This window comes from Echiichthys vipera, assembly GCF_963691815.1.
Source record: "Echiichthys vipera genome assembly, chromosome: 18".
NCBI classification, from domain to species: Eukaryota; Metazoa; Chordata; class Actinopteri; order Perciformes; family Trachinidae; genus Echiichthys; species Echiichthys vipera.
The window spans coordinates 7,701,700-7,721,955 of NC_139843.1; the positions used below are offsets into that span (position 1 = coordinate 7,701,700).

A 20,256-nucleotide genomic window follows, 5' to 3' on the forward strand; every position below is an offset into this window, starting at 1 on the left:
ACACTTGCAGACTTTTGGGTTCACTTCTGTCGCTGTTTGTGTTTAATTTTTGTTTGTTCTGTAATTTCCTGAATAATATTTAGTATTTCAAAATGTAAATTATTATTATTTATTATTACTGTAGTTTTTCTTCTGAATTTGTTTAAATATAATAGACTTAAAAAATCAATATAAAAAATGTATATATTTATAAATGCAAACGGATAGAGCGTGGGGGTTTATGTTAAAACAATTTGGTAAGTTCAGTCTTTTAAATTGTTTTTAATATTTTTGAAAAGATTTCGTGTAACATTTCAGGGATTTTTGTTTTTATAGTTATAGTTTTATAGTCTTAATCATGTCTGTTGTTGATGTCTTACAATCAAAAATACCAAATACTAGCCGCCAACACTGCACCAAGGTAGCGTGGCCGAGCGGTCTAAGGCGCTGGATTAAGGCTCCAGTCTCTTCGGGGGCGTGGGTTCGAATCCCACCGCTGCCATAACTTTTTCTTCCATTCAAACCTAATGTACCAGAAATGAAATAACGCAGGTTAACGTGTAAAAAAATCTCCTCTGTAACAACAACAAAGCTAGTGAAGATATAATAACGTGGAAACGACAAGTGTCGCTGTGCATTGTGGGCACGGGCTCCTCCCCACGTGTCTGTGTGCAGCAGAGTCAACATGGTACCGACACACTTCAGCTGAGACACCTCTGCTCTCTACGCACCACCACCTCCACTCAGCCCAGACACGGATGAGACAGAGAAAACGGTACCGTGAAGTGTGCAGGTGAGACATGAATGTAGTCCGGATGTTGTTTCATCACCCTGGCTACTCCACTGTGTGTTATTATGACTCTCACGCGCATGTTAGCACGCCAAAGCTAGTTTGTTGCTAATGCTAGGCTAACCGGGTAGCGCAGGCCTGTGTTATAAGTGGCCGAAGCTGTTGTTGCTAGCCTGCTAATCAAGCTAAGTTAGCCTGACTTCTTCTTTTAGGAATACTGGCCTTTAACGAGTGTAACAACAATGTGAAATCACTCTTTGTTTAGCTTCATGTGATGCTGTTTTACACCGTGTTGGCATAAAGAGCAGCCAGTTGGTGTTGATTGCATTGTCTTGCATCATGTGAGATTTACCTGGTAGCATCACTTGACAGACTGCATGATCATGGTTGATGCTGCAGGCTAACTTTGGGGTTTCATACACAACTCACACTTAGACTTCTCTTTATTGACCCCTTTGGGGGGACTCCCGTAAGGAAAATGACTTTCCAGCAGCTCACAAATAAGGTATAGAGGTATACCATCTACTATATACAGTTTATATACAGTATAAGATAAACTTAGCTAAATATATAGAATATAAATACTTTATTGATCCCAAGCTGGGAAATTGCATTGTAACAGCAGCATTACACACAGACAAATCAAAACTGCAATATAGAAATACTATTTAAAAGATACCTAAAAAATAAAATGTATAAATAAGCATTCTAATTAAACATGCATAGTAATGTAAACATATAATAATCTAAGGTGCAGTGGACAGATTATGAGAAAGAAACACAAGGTGCTTCCTTAATTGTATTGTTAGAAAGTTAAACAATAAACTCTTGGTTAAATATAGATGTAAGAATACAGGTAAAATAAAATTCAACTAAAATTAATTCAGATACGTTAATTGTAGAGTAATGTATAAGATAAAATATGTGACTGTATTAAATGAGCAGTAAGATTGAATTATTGCACTGAAGTGGTGGATAAAGTGTGTAAAAACTTGGCAGCAGTGATGTGCACCTGCAGAGTAAACTCCTCATACTGAGTGTTTTTTGTTTCAGGTTGGATCTCTGAGACCAGCCGCTCCTGTTTCCTCTCCTCTCCTCGCTCTGTCCACGTCAAAATGGCCAGCGGGGATGATGACGACCCCATTATAGAGGAGGTATGTCTGCTTCAACATGACAATTACAAACCATCAATTTACCCTGATAGTTACATTTGTGTCCAAAAACACTTAAATCTCACTGTGGCTTCATCATCTTTACATGGGTACTGTAGTTTAGTTGTTGATTTCGCTCATTAAATATATATAACTGGGAGAAAAACATTTATTTACATCTGTTTGAGTAGCATTTGTTTAAGACTAGAGTTGCTCAGCTGTTTAAGGAAATCAAACGTTAGATTTTTAAAGTTGTGTTGGTGAGTGAGCGGGGAAATCAGACGGTTACAGAAATACAAATCCCCCTGGTTTGATAACAAAATGACGTGTAGGAGAATAACGTCAGCCTTGTACCCTAAATTTGTTTGCGTGTGTTCGTTCCAGCAGGGAATATGTTACTTATGCACAGTCCTTCTATGACAAGATTTAATTAGATAATCCATTTCAAAGGCCTCATTTATATCCATGCAGTCTTTCCCACACACAGATTGTAACTGGGCGGGCGGCCCGGGTATATTAACGTCCACCCACACTTGTTTTTCATTTTTTATCAGTCCTCGATCTATTAACTCTCTCAGTCGCACATGTTCCGCAGAGAAACAGAGAGAGATGTTAGAAGACACAATATCAACCATGACTGTCATCATATGTTGATTTGTTTTAACTTAATTCTTAATATTCAGGACATTTAACGCGGTTCAACATGTCGGCAGGATGTGACTTGTTGGCTGTGTGCTAAACTGGTTCCCATTCACACACATCAGGGCTCTCCTTTTCCCTAATTTAATGTGTATACTGCACTGGGATCATTTTAATGTAAGGTAACGTGAGCCCAGTGGTTTCTGTAACGCATATACAATAAAAAAAACACAGATTTTTGTAAGAACATCTATTTTATAACCTCTCATTAACGTAATGTTAGGATCTGCAACGAGACACAGGCGGTCCCGCACAAACATCAGAAACAATCACGCACGTTGCAGGAAAGAGCTCAAATGAGAAGATCTGTCAGCTCCTCGCACCAGTTTGTTTATTAATAACTTCAATGAATGTGTCTCTGTCTTTTAGATCGATGTGTATCTTGCCAAAAGTCTTGCGGATAAGCTGTATCTTTTCCAGGTAATGTTTTCTTTTATTGATCTTAATGCTGATGAGTACGACTCCCTTTGTCTCTGTAAGTCATCTCAACTTTTTTTATTCTGCGGTGTGAATCAGTGCGTCTACATGCAGTTATAAAACCTGATGATATTCGGGTTAAACACCATGTAAACACCTTCCCCCGGGTGAAATCGGAGTTCTCATACCCCGGCTAACAGACCTAGAGAACTCCTTCAGTTCCCTCATTATTCATGTGTGTAAACAGCTTTCTGGGTTTTGCGTCTGCACATGCTCCGTGGGTTATAACTCCCCCTCCCAACTCCGCGGTGGTGGCTTTTGACTCGGAAATAGAATAAACCAGGAAGCAACGGTGCCAACAACGTAAAAAAAAAACAACAGTAATAGTGTTACCTTTAAACCGACGAAGGACTTCGCCATGGGAAGTAACATCACTACCCAGAAGACCAGTTACTGTCGTAATTCTGTCCAAAAGTCGTCCGCCTGTGATTTTGACAAAGACGAACCGGAATAAAAAGCTGTATTTTGACCAGTTGCATGTTGGTGGAGCGCCACCTACTGTACCGGAGGCTAAGTTACTCCCTTCATTCTCCCATTCAACCCTCTTTCATGAATACGAAGTGAACTTCAATAATCTGATTATTCCCTTTACCAGGGAAAGGCTATTTTCAGGTTTACTGCATGTAAACGCTCTGACTAATGTACCGTGTTTAAAGCGTCATGAGTATTGTTTTCTTCTGACCCAGTACCCTGTACGACCGTCCAATATGACCTACGATGACGTCAGCCACTTATCAGCAAAGATCAAACCCAAGCAGCAAAAGGTAAAAAAAAGCTTCCTTTCTTATTTTATCATCCATCATCAGTGTGGAGCACATTTGTAATGTTTTGACTCCGTAATACAGGTGGAGTTGGAAATGGCCATGGACACAACGAATCCAAACTACTGTCGCAGCAAAGGAGAGCAGATAGCGCTGAACGTGGACGGCACGACTTATGACGAAACCAACACTTATTCAGTGTACGTTCCTCCTCTGCACTCAACACTCATGTATTTATGACACTTTGTTGGTCAATGGGATCAAGTTGACTACTTATGAGTCGCCACCACTGTTTTAAAGCAAAAGTTTGAAATATTTGCTTGCGATCACTCTCACTTTTGTCTACAAATACTGCAGCAAGCAAAAGGTTAGCTTAGTTCAGCATAAAGACTGTAAATGAGGAAACTGTTTCTTGGCTCTGAACAGCAACTTCTCTGCTGTCTCTGCTCCTCAGAACCAAGAAATATCCGCCACCAAACCCCTAGAAACGCATTTTTCATCCGGACCAAACAAACAAGAAGTACAGTGTTAATACATGTTAGTAGGTCGGGGTTTCTGCAGTGTCCTTAAAAGTCTGAAAACCCATTTTGTCAGGTATTTTGCTGCTTCAATGTGTATATTTGCCCAAAATAGGTTGTACCCTAAAGTTTGCATGGATCTAATCAGTGCATGGGTGTGCGGTAGGATTCTGCGTACGTTATTTATGGAGTCCTGCTGGGTTTGACGTCATCTTAAATGGACAGCACACTTGCTCACCGACTGACGGCTGCCTGATAAAGTTATATGAATCAATATATAGTGAATGTAAGTTGAAAGTGCGTCACTGATGTAACCGGTTATAACTTGAAGTGGTGATGAGGTCTTCAAATGTCTGGAAAGGGTCTTAAAAATGTATTACGGTATTATTTAACCTCAGGATTCCTGCGTACACCCTGCAGGTAGATTTTGTTTCCATTGGACAGAGCCAGGCTAGCTGTTTCCAGTCTTTGTGCTAAGCTAAGCTAAGCTAAATCTCTCCTCGCTGTAGCTTTATCTTTGGCGTACAGACTCAAGAGTGGTATCGCTCTAACTTTTGGCGAGAACACACACATGCTTAGTCAAACAACTCCTCTAAAGTTAGGTGCTATTTTGCTAGATTTTCTTTGGTAAATTAAGCTAATTGTTTTAGTCTGTTAGGTCCCTGTCCTGAGCATTCTTTTCTCTCTTCTCTTCTGCAGGAAAATGATGGATAAACAGAGCTTCTCCTCCATCCAGGCCACCACCAACACCTCCAGATACGCCGCTGCTGTGTTCCGCAAAGGTCTGACCCGATCCCGAGTCCTCCTCAGTGCAGTGTTTGTGTTTTTGGTTTGTCTGACCTCGTTGCTGCTGCTCGTACATGCACAAAGGTCACTCTCACGCTCGCAGAGTCCATGTGAATCGTTATCAGTCTGACCTTTCTTATCGCGTCCCTGGATTTTACTGTGTTTACGTCGAAGATAATCAAATGTGCCAGTATGGTCGACTTCATGACACACTCGCACGAGTCCACAATCAACCACTGATTGTTTTCTCATTAACAGGCGAGCTTCACGTCACACCTCTGGCGGGAATCCTGCAGATGAGGCCGAGCTTCTCTTACCTGGACAAGGCCGACACCAAAACCAGGGAGAGGGAGGCGGCCAATGAAGGTGTGCCTGTTTTTCAAAATAAAAGAATTGAGAAAGATTATTGTAGAATTTTTTTGTATTAATATTAATACAAGATCTTGAGGAAATATTTTTTTTAATTAAGTCTCTTGTCGTTCACTCGCCCAATATCTAAGAAACATTTTAGGCTGCAACTAATGATTATTTTCATTATCTTCTGGATTTAGTTGTTTTGTCTTTAAAATGTCAGAAAAATGTGCACTCCAGTCTCTCAGCGCCTCAACGTGTGATCTCTTTAAATGTCTTGCTGTCAATCCATACCCCAAAAAATATGATTTAATACGATTAAAAGAGAGAAAAGCCGGAAGTCTCCATATTTTGAGAGACTGAAAACTTTTTTTGCACCCAAAATTACTTTAGCGATTAATTGCTGATCAAAATAGTTGCCAATGATTTTTCTGTCGATCAAATAATTGTTGTAGCTCAAGAAACATTAATGAATAAATGACATAATTCATTAAAGAAACAATGACAACAACTTTTTAAAATTGATTTTTTAAGCAGAAGTTCTCAGCATCTACCTCTACTGTGAGGATTTGTTGCTTTTCTTTGTTTTGTATAATTGTGAATGGAAACGTTTTGGATTTTAGACACTTCAATCCTCAAACTATGAAGCGAGAAAATAACCGACAGATCACTCGACGTAAATGTAAATTATGGTTACAGCAGAGCTCACGTTTTGTGTTTTCCGCACTTAAGAAAGTAAACATTTTAAAAAACTATAGGGCACTGAGCAGCACAGAGAGCCACCGAGGCCAAATGCAAGTAAAGAATATTTTGTGTATCCACCCCGTGATGTATCCGCTCCAAGTTTTATTGGGTCCTCAGTGACACAGGCTGCACCTTCCCACCCAGTTTCATGAAAATCAGGCCAGTAATTTTTCTGAAATGCTGCTGACAATCTAAAAACATAACCCCAGTGGCTGAGGTAATAAACCAAAAAGTCCAAGGTCTTGTTAAAAAAATAAAAATTCTGACGCTTTTGAACTTAAAGAAATGGCTTTAAACATGGTGTGATTGGTACGATCAGGTGTGACGACTGTTTTGTGACCAGAGTCTTTTGTCTGCAGGTGGAGATTCTTCCCAGGATGAAGCCGAGGAAGACGCCAAGGCCATTACGGTGAAGACTTGCACACACGCTCATGATCACACTGACTTCATATGCCAGAATGAAGCCATCATTTCTTAAAGTTGTACTAGATTTTCATCTAATTAGTCGTCTTTTCAGTTCCTATCTATCAAAGAGTGAGTTAAAACAATAGTAATTGATCACATGACCCACCAATGAAAGCACTTGTACTTGCCTTTTTGCTGAGTATTGAAATATCCGTGTCTGTGGCGACCAAGATCGCCACTAACTGTTATGCTGCGTTCACTTGTGATCAGAATTCGGGAACTTCCAACTTCTCAGTCAGGCTTGTAGTAAGGACTGAAGTGTTTAAGGAACATGTGTGTGTGGATTTAAGAGGGGATCGTATAGGGCACGGACTGGAAGTGGAGAGGTGAATGTGTGTCAAGAAAGTTTACAAAAGAGCAAAAAAAATAGAAAAAAAGTCACCACACAGTGACCGTGAACTTGACAAGGTGGAGGGCTCTGAAAGAACAGGCCAGCCTGCAGTTACATCGTACCGCCAAAGAGGCCGCTAGAAACAACGTATCTCAATTCTTACGGAGTGCAACTTTAAAGAAAATCTGCACGTGTTTCCGCTCCAGGTGAGGTTTGCTCGCCCAGAGTCGGAGCAGGCTCGGCAGAGGAGGATCCAGTCGTACGAGTTTCTCCAGAAGAAGCAGGCGGAGGAGCCCTGGGTTCACCTGCACTACCACGGTGTCAAGGTAGGCTCCACTCGTTATCCAGAAGTGTGCTGTTGTGTATCGTAGCTGCCCCTCACTGCGTTGTCCGTAGATCTTGTCCCCTTCAGTTTTCTCTTTGTCATGTTATGCAAATTCAGGACGGGCACTCAGAGCACGAAAGGCAGTACCTGTTCTGCCAGTCAGTGGACGCCTCGGAGAACTCTGAACTGGTCAAAACGCCAAAGTGAGTATAAACAATTAGCACTCGAATACATCTCATGACTTTGACCCGGAGTCTAGATTAAGTCTCAGTTGTGGCGTATTCTTTCTTTCGCTAACACCTAAGCTTGCTTTGTAACTTCATGTTATCTTCTCACTTACTGGAAATACTGCGCTGGGTGTAGACGAGCGGTGACGCCTGGGTAGAGCGTGTAAGACGGGAGGACGTGATGTGGATTACACCGCAGTCACATAGCCGGTTTGTAATTTGATCACAAACAACCGAGTCTCCTCCCGCTACTTGAATTTGTCTGTGGGTCTCTGCGTCGGGGCTTAGAAGTTTCTGAATTGGTGTTTTCGCGGGAATTACCTTTCTTCTTCAATCTGCGATGTTCCTTTTCTTCCGGTTTCATGAGCCACATGATAGAGAACATCATTAATTATCTGAGCTCTTCCTATTCATTCGACACATTTGGAGATTACACAGACTTTGTACTACGGAGCTGGCAGGGTAAAGTCCGATTTTAATGTTTAATCAGCTGATCCAGACATTTGCGTGTGCGTGTGTGAAAGGTACTTCAGGCAGTCAGTGGTGACAACTGACTCCTGGGTTGCCACTTTCTAAGATTACACTTATATTGAGTCATATCTTCTACCAGGACTCGATGAACTTTTGGTTCAATCCCTCTGGGTTTCTTGTCCTTATGTAAGTCCTCATGGCTAAATGCTCACCCTTTTATTGCAGGGAGTACCTGGCAATGCTGATGCCCCCTCTCGCAGAGGAAAAAGTGTAAGTTTTCCTCATACTTGTAACAAAAGTCCTGATATTTATTATTATTTAAGATATCAGTACAATTTCAAAGATGCTTCATTGACGTTTCTGTTGTTCTGTGCGTCAGTGTGAAGCCGGTCGGTCCCAGTAATGTGCTCTCCATGGCTCAACTACGCACTCTGCCGCTGGGGGAGCAAGTGAAGACCCTGATGAAGAATGGTAGGTCCAAAACTGATCTGCTGATAGCAGATGTTGTGCCAGACAGGGAGGACAAAACATTAGTATCTATCAGACATACGACATGGACTCTATCCTCTTATGTTACAGAATTATTGAACGAATCATAAACTGCATCATATTTACATTATATAAGCCGTCCTTCCTCTGACAATAATGTTTTGTTTTTCCTTCCCCACGTCTCCCCTCCCGCTTTAGTCAAGGTGATGCCGTTTGCCAACCTGATGGGCCTGCTCGCTTCTGGCACAGACTCAACTGCAGCGCTGCGCTGCATCCAGCAGGTGGCGCTGCTGGTTCAGGGCAACTGGGTTGTCAAGAGGTGAGAGGAAACGTCACTTTCAGATTAAAGGTGTTGTTTAAACTGAGCTCTGCAGCCTACGATGAGAGGGTGTGTGTTCTTTATGATGTAATATTTTATAATATTAAACTCTCCTGGCAGCTCAGTGACTCCTCTGTATGTTTTTTTTTTCTGCAGTGATGTTCTGTATCCGAAAAACACCTGCAGTCCTCACAGCGGCGTTCCTGCTGAAGTGCTCTGTCGTGGCCGGGACTTTGTGGTGAGCTGTTGCCCCTGTTCACCCAAATGAAACCAATAACGGCGCAGCGCAGTGCCTAATAATGTGTCTTAAAGTCTTAGTGACTCAGTTGTTTCTTTTGTAGATGTGGAGGTTCACTCTGGAGCGCTCTGTGATGAGAAAGGAGATCACGTCCATCATCAAAGTAAGAATCACAAGACCGCAATCCCAAAATGAATTGTTCCTGCGCACTTTATGTCCTTGAATTTATTGTTTAAGAAAGTGTGGGAACCCTGTTCTAAATGTTTAGCACGGAAAAGCTAATTATTTAAGGCACTCGGCCTCGAAATATGCGCAGCCCTCCAGAGAGGCTGCTTCCACGGTAAATGAGTCTCTTGGGTGTTCAACACGATTGCAAGGAAGTTGTTTGTGGAAGTGTGATGCCCTCTCCTTTTCAACCAGGTCTGGACTGAGTTTATCGTCCGTATTGCTACGTAGCTTTCTGATTTATTGGAGAAATTGTGCAGGTACTGAATAATATGACAGGCCTGTTCAAATAATGTGGGAATGAGTTCATTGTTGTGACATTGAGAACACGTTCTTGGTTGATTTATTAGGAATTTAAAGCAGAACAACTCAAATTAATATTAGGACATAATAATCCCAGAGGATTGCACTTACTAATTAGCATTACTAAAAACGCGTATTTATTAAGTGATCCTTGAAGGAAACAGCAGACAAAATACATGACTACATACGTAATGATGGAAACTTACAATGGAAACCTACAAGTCCTCCTTTGCAACTCCACGTCCACAGTTCAAACTCCTTCCCTTCTCCACAGATCCACCTTTACTTTTTATTAAAAATGTCCTAAGTTCGCCAGGTTGTTCCATAAGATCTGTGTAGAAAAAAGAGCTTCTTGCTAGTTTACGTTTACCACGTTTACCACCATGTTTGCTCTTATGTTGGCTGACAACAGCAACAGCTGAAGGGAGTTCTTTGTTGTTGCGAGTGCACCATAAACAAACGCTCGTTCACCTGGGAGATGCTCAGTGCCCCCGCAGCCTTTCATGGTGATAATGATGCTGAGCCGCTTCACTGGAGCGGAAGTGTCTTTGAACGCTCGCTCCAACTTGTTTCTTGTCACTCCGAGGCTGCAGTTGTTCCGTCGATTCAGGTAAACAGAACTAACAAGTCCTTCCTCTTGTCTTCTGTCAGCTTCCTCCAGAGGATGTGAAGGAGTTCCTGGAGCATGTGGCCGCCACTCGAGTCAACCGGGGCTGGGAGTTCCTGCTTCCTACTGACGTAGAGTTTATTAAGAAACACCCAGATGTTGCCCACAGGCAACACATGCTGTGGCTTGGCATCCAGAGCAAGTAGGTTACACTCAACCAGGAATGTTTTTTTTAAACTGAAGAACCTGCACCTTTTCAGTCATGGAAGAGCTATTAAATCAGTGTTTTCACGCATCCTGGAAAACAGTTGACCAAATTTCAAGACGTGGGAAATGAGAGAAAAAGTAAAATGTAAAGGGCTGTCCCGAATACCATATTTTTTTTGAGTATTAATCAACAGTGAATTTCAAATATTCAGGGGGTGCGAATAAGCCGAAGCCTGAATCAGCCTAAAGGAGCCAGCCAACACCGCTGACAATGTTTATCTGTATTAAATCGTCTGAAAACGACACCAGTCAGTTACAGACCTCTACACACACACACACACACACACACCAGACGGCTCGGTTATAACACGTTTCTGACATGCCCAGGCTGAAGCGTTACCCCCTGCATGCACATCTTTTAAGCCTGCATTGTCAAAACGGAGCAGCTAATGTTGGTAGCAGAACAAGTAGGCAACTCCCCTGTTGCTGCTGCTCTCTGCTGCACACACAGCAACCGACCGAGAGGAGAGGGAGAAGAGAAGTGACCATAACTGACAGCAAAATACAGTAAAGACTCGTAGAGACAATGAGATGAAATGTAAACACTGCTGCAGACGTGTCTTTCGGTTTATTTAAGGTCCTTATTTTTTATAAGGGATGTGTAAGACAAAACAAAACGAATATTCAAATACCAAAATTGAAATCCAAATACCTACTAAGGCCTAAGAATGTCCTGCAGAATCTTGTGTAGTCCTGAAAAATGCTTTCAACAGTCTCCATTTTTCTGTTAGCTGAGAATGGACTACTAGGCAGTCTATCAGAGCTCCGCAAAACAAGTATGCATATGAAATGTATGTCCACTTTATTTCATATTAACGTTGTTATGAATGCACCATCCCGGTACTCGTAGTGCACTGCATGTTGCCGTACTTGTAAGTGTAAGTGTAAAGGTGATTTGAGACACAGCTCTGAAGATGATCTCTAGGCAAGAGTAAGAACCCTGTAAATGTTCTGGCAGGGTTGTGGTCTGATTGTGCCTTGTCTTCCCATTTTAAGGTTGGAAAAAGTCTTCAACTTCTCCAAAGAAGACTTCATGCCAAAGAGCTCCTCTCAGCCGGGTGTGTACAGAGTTGTGTTTCTAACAGTCGCCTGTTCACACATTGAACATTAAACAACAGCAGAGGTGATCTTACTTGATGTCGTATCTGTGTGTTGTTCTTTCAGAGCCCGTTCATGTGAGCGGGGAGCAGCGTCTGAAGATGGCTCAGGAGCGCGCTCAAGCACAACAGCCGTCGCTACAGAAGGACCTGGACACCAGACGGACGGGAAGCAGCGTCAACGTCAAACAGGAGCCCGTCAGCGACGGGGAAAACGAACCTATGGACACCTCCTCCTCCATGGCCAACGGTTCTGTCAATGGTTACCCCAGTGCCACCTCCGCTGCCTTCGATCACACTAACGGTAACAGGGGGAGTCCCACCAACACGACGTCCCAGGAGCTGCTGGACTTTGTGAAAAAGACTTTCAGGAAGCATTTTGTACTGACGCTGAACGAATTTAAGAGGCTGTTCGGCCTCCACCTGGCGTCCATGCCGGTGGGACGGAGCATCTTCCCCTCCATCTCGGACCACATGCTACAGGACGCCATACTGCTCTGCCAGTGTAAACAGATAATGGTGCCTGTGAGTATCCACGGAGGATTTCTGATGTCAGAACTCTGGATTTAAAAGGAGTTGGATGTAAAACTCTTATTCATTCACACAGGATGCTCCTACTTTCCCTCTCTCAATCTTTTTATCATTTCTTTTGTTTGATCACATTCTTATAAATCGACCCTGACACCCGAGTGAATTCACGCTCTTGTTGATGTCAGGTCACATGCAGACGGACAGTAGTCTTGCAGAACACTGCGAGGTGCTGCTGCACTGGCGAGGGCATGTTGAGAAATGTATCGGTGAGAAGATGAGGAAGTTGAAGAAGCATCAAGTGTCAAAACCTCTCACAGCCGTTACTGTTGCTTTGAGGAAGGAACTCGGCTCTGAATAGTTTTTCCAATTCGACACTTGCTCATTAAACAGTGCCGTTATCTGTCGCGATTAATCCATTAGATGATTAGAAGAAAATTAATTAGCAACCATTTTTGTAAAGTTTAAGTACATTTTAAAGCAAAGAAGGAAAACAACTCTCAGCCCTTAAAATGTGAATATTTTCTTTTGTATTAAAATAACATGTTTTAAAATATAGATAAATAAATGTATAAATATAGATTATTAGGGAACAGGAACATTTTGGATTGTTGGTCAGGTAAAACAAAACATTCAACATCAACATAGGGACATTTGACGGGCATGGATAAAACAATTCATTTCTAGATCAAATGGTATTGAAACACAATCGTAAGTTGCAGCCGTTGTTGTGCAATGCTGCACGGTGAACTCTACAAGGTCTGAATGCTGTGAATATAATTGACCAGTGAGAGTGAAATGGTTAGTTGATTGTTCTTTTGTTGTTTTTTAAGCAAAAAATGTCAAAAACTTGCTGGTTTCAGCTTTAGAAACGAGAGGATTTGCCGTTTTGTCCTCATATATAATAGCAAGTTGATTATCTTTAGGTTTTTCCAACTGTTGGTTTGACACAATGAGGATTGTGAAGATGCAACTGTGGAGTCTGAGTAATTATAATGAGCATTTTGAGAAAATAATTGGCAGATAAATTGATAAGGGATTGAAAACGATTCAGATAATTCTGGTATCATTTCTGTGGCTGTGATGCAGGACACTTCTTCCTTGTTGAAAGTCCTCAAAGTTTCCCCCAGTATCAAACATAAAAGGACTGAGTGGTCCTCTGTTTCACCTGCAGGATTAGAAGTGCTGAGTTTACTCTCCCTTACTGTCCCGGAGTAAGAGCTGCTGCTCCCTGTCTGTGGGTGCTGAATGGGGACTTTCCTTAGCTTGAATGCAGCGATCAGTTTTCTCAAGCAGAGTAACGTCATTAACGGTCGTTTTGCTTGTGAGCGCTTTATAAGAGCGCTGAAGCGATGCAGACCTGGTTCTCAGGTTCCACTCCAGCAGACACCTGATACCTCAGTGTGTTTGCTCTGTGTGGTTCTGTCCTCAGTGTTTGGACCAAGATTGACGTTTGTGGCCTTAATGCAGATAAATGCGATCTTTAACCTCCGTGTTTAAGTTGGTGCGTCGTTTACTCGCAGGGCAGGGCCTGGCATGGTGTGTTTCATTAAGCAGCCTGGTCTCCTGCCAGGACCAGACCTGTCCTGGCTTAGGTCTTATCCAATCTGCAGCCTTAGTTTATGTCAGAGGATTTGTAACGCCGCAGGGGAGGGAATGGCCCGCTGCCATTTTTCTTATGCAACAGATTATTGGCCCTGAAACAAAGCTCATTACTGCTCAGTGAGGGACTAAGAAGGTTTGTTGTTTACAAACGCAGGCAGATCTGGAATCAGGCGACACACCTTCTACATCACAGTGAGCGTTATTGGTTCAGATGTCTGACGGTTCATAGATCAGTTCTGAGTGAGTGAGTTGTGTCTAGATGGTAATCCTCCTCAGCGTTGGTCCCTCTTCCTATTTTTGACTTGGCATTTTGTCAACAGACCAAATTAACACACATTAGTGTCTGAGAGAAAGGAAAACAAAGCTGTGATGTGTAAAATGGAATTTGCTGTAACTAATAGTAACTCATTTTCACAATAATACATTAGTTGTTTGGTCTATTAAATGTCAGAAAATGGTGAAAAATAGCAATTAGTGTTTCTCAAAACCCAAGATGACGTCCTCAAAACCACAAAATATGAACATTTCAGAATCTGAAATCAGAGAATTTTAACTTTTATTCTAAAAGAATTCTCAAATGATTAATTTAATATATGAAAACTAATCGACTGACTAAGCGTTGCAGCGCTTCCCCTAAATATGCGTGCTTTATTATGTTTATGAACACACCTACTCCAGTCCAAACACATTCTTGTACTTAGTGACTATTGAGACTCTTTACTGAAGTGATTTGCTCCACAGTGCATGTTTAAAAAGAGGAAAGAGCATGATGTAGCGTAGCAGGTTTGAAGATTTGGTCAAATGCTTTTCTGACACTGCTGTTTCTCTCTGACTTCAGTTTCCTGCTCAGACCACATTAGCCGCTGACGAACAGAAGGTGTTTGGTTTGTGGGAGACTGGAGATGAAACTGACAAGGTAAAGGCTTTCTCAACAGGTTTACAGTCGCTTCACAACATCCTTTCTGAACACATTTGCAGCTGAAACACACCACAGACAGCCAGAGCCTTCAGTGATCACTGAATTTCACATGAATTTGAGAAACCGCACACAGCGTGTTGCTTTGTGGGCCGTGATCTACAAGTAGCATTACTGTAAAGAACCACAGAAGAGAAAAATAGGACACTAATCGGTTTGTCGGCAAAGCTGCAAGCTAGACGTGTCTTTAAAACGGAAAACCTGAGTCAATGACGGTTGACATTCTGTTGTATTCAGTGCTTCTTAGCTGCAAATGTCTGCTCTAGTCTTCCTTTGTAAAATTCCTCAATGTGAAGATGACTTTAGACTGAACACTGGTCTGTGTGGTTGCTTCTCTTAGATGCTTGTTTCCTTAAAGGAAAATTAGTTGAATGATAATATTTATTCCACGCTTATACCGTACACTAAAATTTCCCCAGGATCTATAAAGTAATTCTGAAGTATGAAGCTGCAGCGAGCAGACGGTTAGCATAAAGACTGGAACCGGCTGGCCAACACCAATCCACGTGTCGTACAGTTGTGACATCACGAAATCCTGACGGCTCGTTTAAAGACACAGTTCCTGAATACGGGCTGTGTGCATTTCTCTGTGAATTGAGAGGTCTGATACTTTCACAATGTGTAAATAGCACTTTTCCTTTTAGCTTTATAATAATAATAAAAATGGAAATCTCACTTTTCGCAATATTTGCGCTTAAATCCGTACAAAAGACTATTGTAAAAATTATCGGGTATTTTGATATCGGTAAAAAACGCATGTGGGGGGGTTAAAACTCCCCTCTCCCCCCTCCACTGTGGTGGCTTTTTACCCGGAAATAGAATAAACCAGGAAGCAACGGCGCAAAAAACGTGCAAAAATAACAACAAAGCGTTACCTTTAAACTGAGGGAGGACTTTGCCGTGGCAACTAACGTCACCACCCATTTCTGTCGTAATTATGCCCAAAAGTCGTCCGTTTCCCCCCGCTTGTGATGTGTACCAGAGAATAAAGCCGTATTTTGACCAGCTGTAGCTCCTCCTACTGTACCGGAGGTCGAGTTACTCCGTCATTTTCCCATTCGACCCTCTCATGTATACGTGGGGAACTTCAATAATCCGATTATTACCATTTACTGGTTACTGCTGTGCATGTACACGCACTGAAACCATTTCCTTTTTTAAATGAATTCTGCTTTTCCTTGTGCAGCAACGTCAGCTGCTGTATGAGCTGTTCAATAAGTACTACCGGGTCAGGAGGAACATGGTGCAAGCCAGACTGACACAGGACTTTGGAGAAATCTCGAAGGCAGAAGTCGACCGGCTGCTGAATGTGAGATGTGTGACTGGACTGAACGTACACATTTCATTTTTATTAAAGTCAAAAGAGCCGCTCTAACTTGTCTGTTGTTCCAGGAGTGCTGCACCAGCCACGCGGGGAGTTGGTACCTCAAGGGAACGATACAGTCCTGACCCTGAGAGTTCTGCCCCCCTGTGGTCACCGTCAGCCAATCAAATCCTCTCCCGGGTGTCCAGTGGGAGGGCAGCCAGAGAGATGAGAGCCAATCACAATCACAGCTCGCCCAGCTCCAAGGGGCGGGCGATTTGGAGGACCGAAGATGTCAGCCATCTGCTCAGAACATGCAGCATTGCTGCCTGAGAGCACTCTGATGCAGCGCGGAGGACAGAAACTGCTCACATACTCGCACTAAGAGTGTCTGAGGGGGGAACAAGATTAAAAAAATGAAGAAATGACAAGATAAATATACGGTTTATGAGTAGATTTTTGTTTTTTTGGACCTCATGTTTGATTCTTTTTTTTTTAATTGAACACATCAGGATGGTGTTACTGTTGAAAGCAGCATGGCTCAAAGTGCTTTCATCTTACTCCCGATGTGTTCACTTCAACAACAAAGCAAACAGAATAGGAAACTTTATTTTTCATCCATTCACTGAACACACTTTCTTTGACCTGACTTGTTTGAAGAAGAGTATTTATTCCACCCTACAACTCCAACATAAAGAGTGAACTTTAAAGGGATAGTTCTGATTTTGTGAAGTGAAGCATGTACTTGTCTGTAGTCGGTGCTGCAGGAATGAGTCCTTAAGCGCTTCTGCTTCCCTCGTTGGTTTGTGTTTAGATGCCTTAAATATGATCCGTGGTTAACGCGGAGATCACGTTTTGTTCTACGACATTGAATCCCCCGGTAAATACCTCACTTGTGAATTTTGAAGCTTGTACGTGTCTTTGAAAAGGCGGTTGCCAACAAGAGGTTAAATGAGACCACAAACGGCGCGCAAACAAAATCAGTTGGAAGCTAATGAGCGGCGCAGTCCGTTAAACAGCTAAATCACTTACTTTTCTTAACCGTAGAGCATCCATACTCCCTTTGCAAAAGTCCTTCTGTATACTCCTGCATCCTCTTGTCTCCATGGTGAACGGCATTTCATCACTCCTTTTCATTTTCTTGTATTAGTTTATCCGTAAACCCCGGGAAGTCTGACCCAAACTGCTGGTCTGCGGCGTAACAGATCACGCGGCTTAGTAGCACTTATGCATAAAGTTCTACGGTTAAGGAAACATGCAAAGGTAATTGCTGTTTGACTGTGAGACAAAGTGGTAGAAATATCCTAAATATAGTTTACACTTAAAATGTAATTGATTCTTTATCGGCAGACATTTTTTAGGTGGCTTAAATGCGTTTATCTGCTGCCCTGCCCCCTACTGAAGGTAATGCACTCACTTTGGATGAGTATTCCTTTAAACCCACGTATGAAACACAAACTGTCCCTTTTAGGTCCGATGACACGGTTGATTACGGCACTTCATGAGTCAGCAAACCAGAAACAAAAGGAGGAAAAATGATGCAAAAATAATAAAGTCCCTGTTGTTATTTTGCTCATGTTGTTCAACTGAAATCACTTAATATCTTTGGCAGCCATGGACCTGGAAACTTCCAAATCTAATGTGGTTTTCCCCACATTTCTGCTTGATTCGGTCGAGTGTGTACCGGATGAAACGAGTGATGCTGAGGTTTGTTTTTGGTTGGATGTACAGAGTTTCAAATGGTTTTCCTTTATGAGAGACTGGTTTTGACGACGGCAAATAAAGATGCAATTTTGAAACCTTTTTTTGTCGTGTTTTGATCATAAATCTGCCTGGATTTAATCATTATAATCTAATAACGGATGTGACAACGGACTGGGTCGTGGTCACACTGGGGGTGATGGGGGAGCTGTTGCTTTGGATACGCTGGTGTATCGTGCTGCTATCTTGAGCCTCCGTCTAAAGTGCCTCACAAGACAAACTCCCACCCTTTCAAACACAGAAAACGAACCGTTTGATTCTCTTTTAAACCTTCAAGAGTGCAGAAGTAACGTCAAGTTATGACTGCTGGATTTTCTTTTTCATTGGTTTACTTTGCTCAATAAACATTCTCAATGTCAACTTCTCTTTTGTCTTTATTTGAGTCTTGAGTGGCGGGTTAATGCCGCATGGGAACCTGCAGAGACCCAAGAAATATTTATTTTGTGCAGAATTATTGTCAGCCATGACCGCAATGTTGGTGTTGTTTTCACTTTGTGAGTCTGTGCGTGTGTGTGTGTCATGGTAAAATGTGGTCCTGGAGGCTCCTGTAGCGTGAACTATCTCAGAGACACTTAATATTAATTTGCCAGATGATTATACGTCTGTTTGTCTGTGGTTGGCAGAGTTCAAGGTTGGGTTTGGTTCAAGCAAAGGTGCAGAAGTAGGGGGGTAGAAGGTTGGGAAGGGAGCAACCTTGCAAAAGTTACAGGAACACACACATTTTAACAGGAAGTATTTGTTCTGCTACAAAACATGTCTCCTTTTAAAAGTGCACAGATGATGTCCTACCATCAAGTGCTAAATTTTGCACATATTTCAGATCATTACTTGTAAGGTTGGTGAAAATGGAGAAGTTTCTTTTTTTATAGCAAAAGTTAAAGGGGGACAAAGATTCTTTCAGGTTGTATTTTTGCAGTTTCTGGTCCGCCACAAAACGTGTCCCCGCTCTAAAATGCACAGATGATGACCTACCATCAAGTGTCTCATTTTGCACATATTTCAGATCATAACTAGTAACGTTGGTAAATATGAATTAGTGTCATTTGTCCCCATCAAAAGCTATAACGCAGCTTTAATTGTGTTTAGATTTGGTGCTGCCACAGCAACACTCGTTTCCCACAGGGCTCAGGGATGTCACATCTCTCAATTGAACTCTTAATGTTTCTTCTTTGTTGTTTTTTTTTGTTGCAGGCTGACGTGTTGAGTTAGAAGTGCAGCAGAATCTCAAGGTGAGACATATATATATTAAGTTGGATCACACTGTACAACAGAAAAGAAAGACACAAAGCTGCTGTGTTCGGCTTGCTTCAGGTTTTATGGCTCAGACTTAAACCGTGAGGTCCAATCACGAAGCAGGTGACAACACGTCGTACATACATTCACATGACAGACATGTAAAGTGTCAGAATTGATAATGTGCAATTTCTAAAGTGCATCTCAATGTGATTTCATAGACATCTACAAACTGTGCGCACAGTCTCTAAGCTTAACGAGGACACGCGGACGTCAGGCAGCAAAAAGCGACAGAAGTGCTGCTGAGAAAAGCTTCTAATCAAACGTGATACATGTTACAACAGTTACATTATCAAGTACATGGAGTTAGTCTTTTGGTAAACCTCAGAACTTCCCTTTAATACAACATTCACCCACGGTCACCTAACCTATCGCACAATAATCAAGTTTCATTTTTGAGAAATAAATGCTACAAAAAATCCTAAATATAGTTAAGCACCTTGTATCACCGACTTCTAACGATATAAACTCCTTCACCAATAGAACACCTTGCATTTTTATAGGCGCAGGCACAACTACCACAAAGAATGGTACTTTTTTTTATACATATAGTTGCAAAAAAAACATAAATTAGAAAGTTCACATTGCATCACAGGAGCTCAGTAAACAAATCAAACAGCAGAGAACATTTTATTCTACGGATCTGTCGTTTCCTGATCGTTTTCTTAGAAGTTTCCTGGAAAGATGCTTTAGTTTGGGACTAATTCACTTTGACTCTCACCAGCAATGAAGAGCTAAAACAGTTGGTTAACTAGATGGTCAACACAATATTAATCTGCAATAATTTAGATAATCAATAAAGACACTTTTTAAGTAAATATGCCAAAACAAAAATCCTAAAATTGGAATATTTGTTTTCTTTTAGTATATGCGTGCATGTATGGTTAATTGGAAGTACGTTGCTTGGCTATTTTTATTGTATTTTCTGATATTTTATAGAACAAAATGATTAAATAAATAAAAAATAAGATTAGGCAGTAATGAAAAAGATAGTGAGTTATTTAGTTGCAGCCCTAAAGCAGTTTGATTTCCCGAAAAGAAAGAAAAATAAATAAATTTACTTAAACAACTTTTAAAAAAGGTATACAGTTAATTACCAAAATTAATATTTTCCACCTCGTGCTGTGCACTGAATGAATTTCTAGGTTACACCAGAAATTAGAGCTGAAA

The 20,256-nt window shown here is 41.6% G+C and overlaps 1 protein-coding gene across 1 annotated transcript; it reads left to right on the top strand.

Annotated features, from left to right (window-relative positions):
- The first annotated feature begins 653 nt into the window (after nt 1-653).
- On the top strand, nt 654-18,153 carry polr3e (polymerase (RNA) III (DNA directed) polypeptide E). The gene is made up of 21 exons (XM_083932578.1): nt 654-772; nt 1,823-1,923; nt 2,989-3,039; nt 3,783-3,860; nt 3,942-4,057; nt 5,075-5,157; nt 5,420-5,527; nt 6,616-6,665; nt 7,259-7,378; nt 7,495-7,580; nt 8,301-8,345; nt 8,455-8,546; nt 8,763-8,883; nt 9,040-9,121; nt 9,225-9,284; nt 10,301-10,458; nt 11,520-11,581; nt 11,688-12,145; nt 14,592-14,669; nt 15,916-16,038; nt 16,122-18,153. Exons 2-21 carry the CDS (start codon nt 1,885-1,887, stop codon nt 16,176-16,178), a joined length of 2,067 nt encoding a protein of 688 aa, XP_083788704.1. The 5' UTR covers nt 654-772; nt 1,823-1,884; the 3' UTR covers nt 16,179-18,153.
- The last annotated feature ends 2,103 nt before the right edge of the window (nt 18,154-20,256 follow it).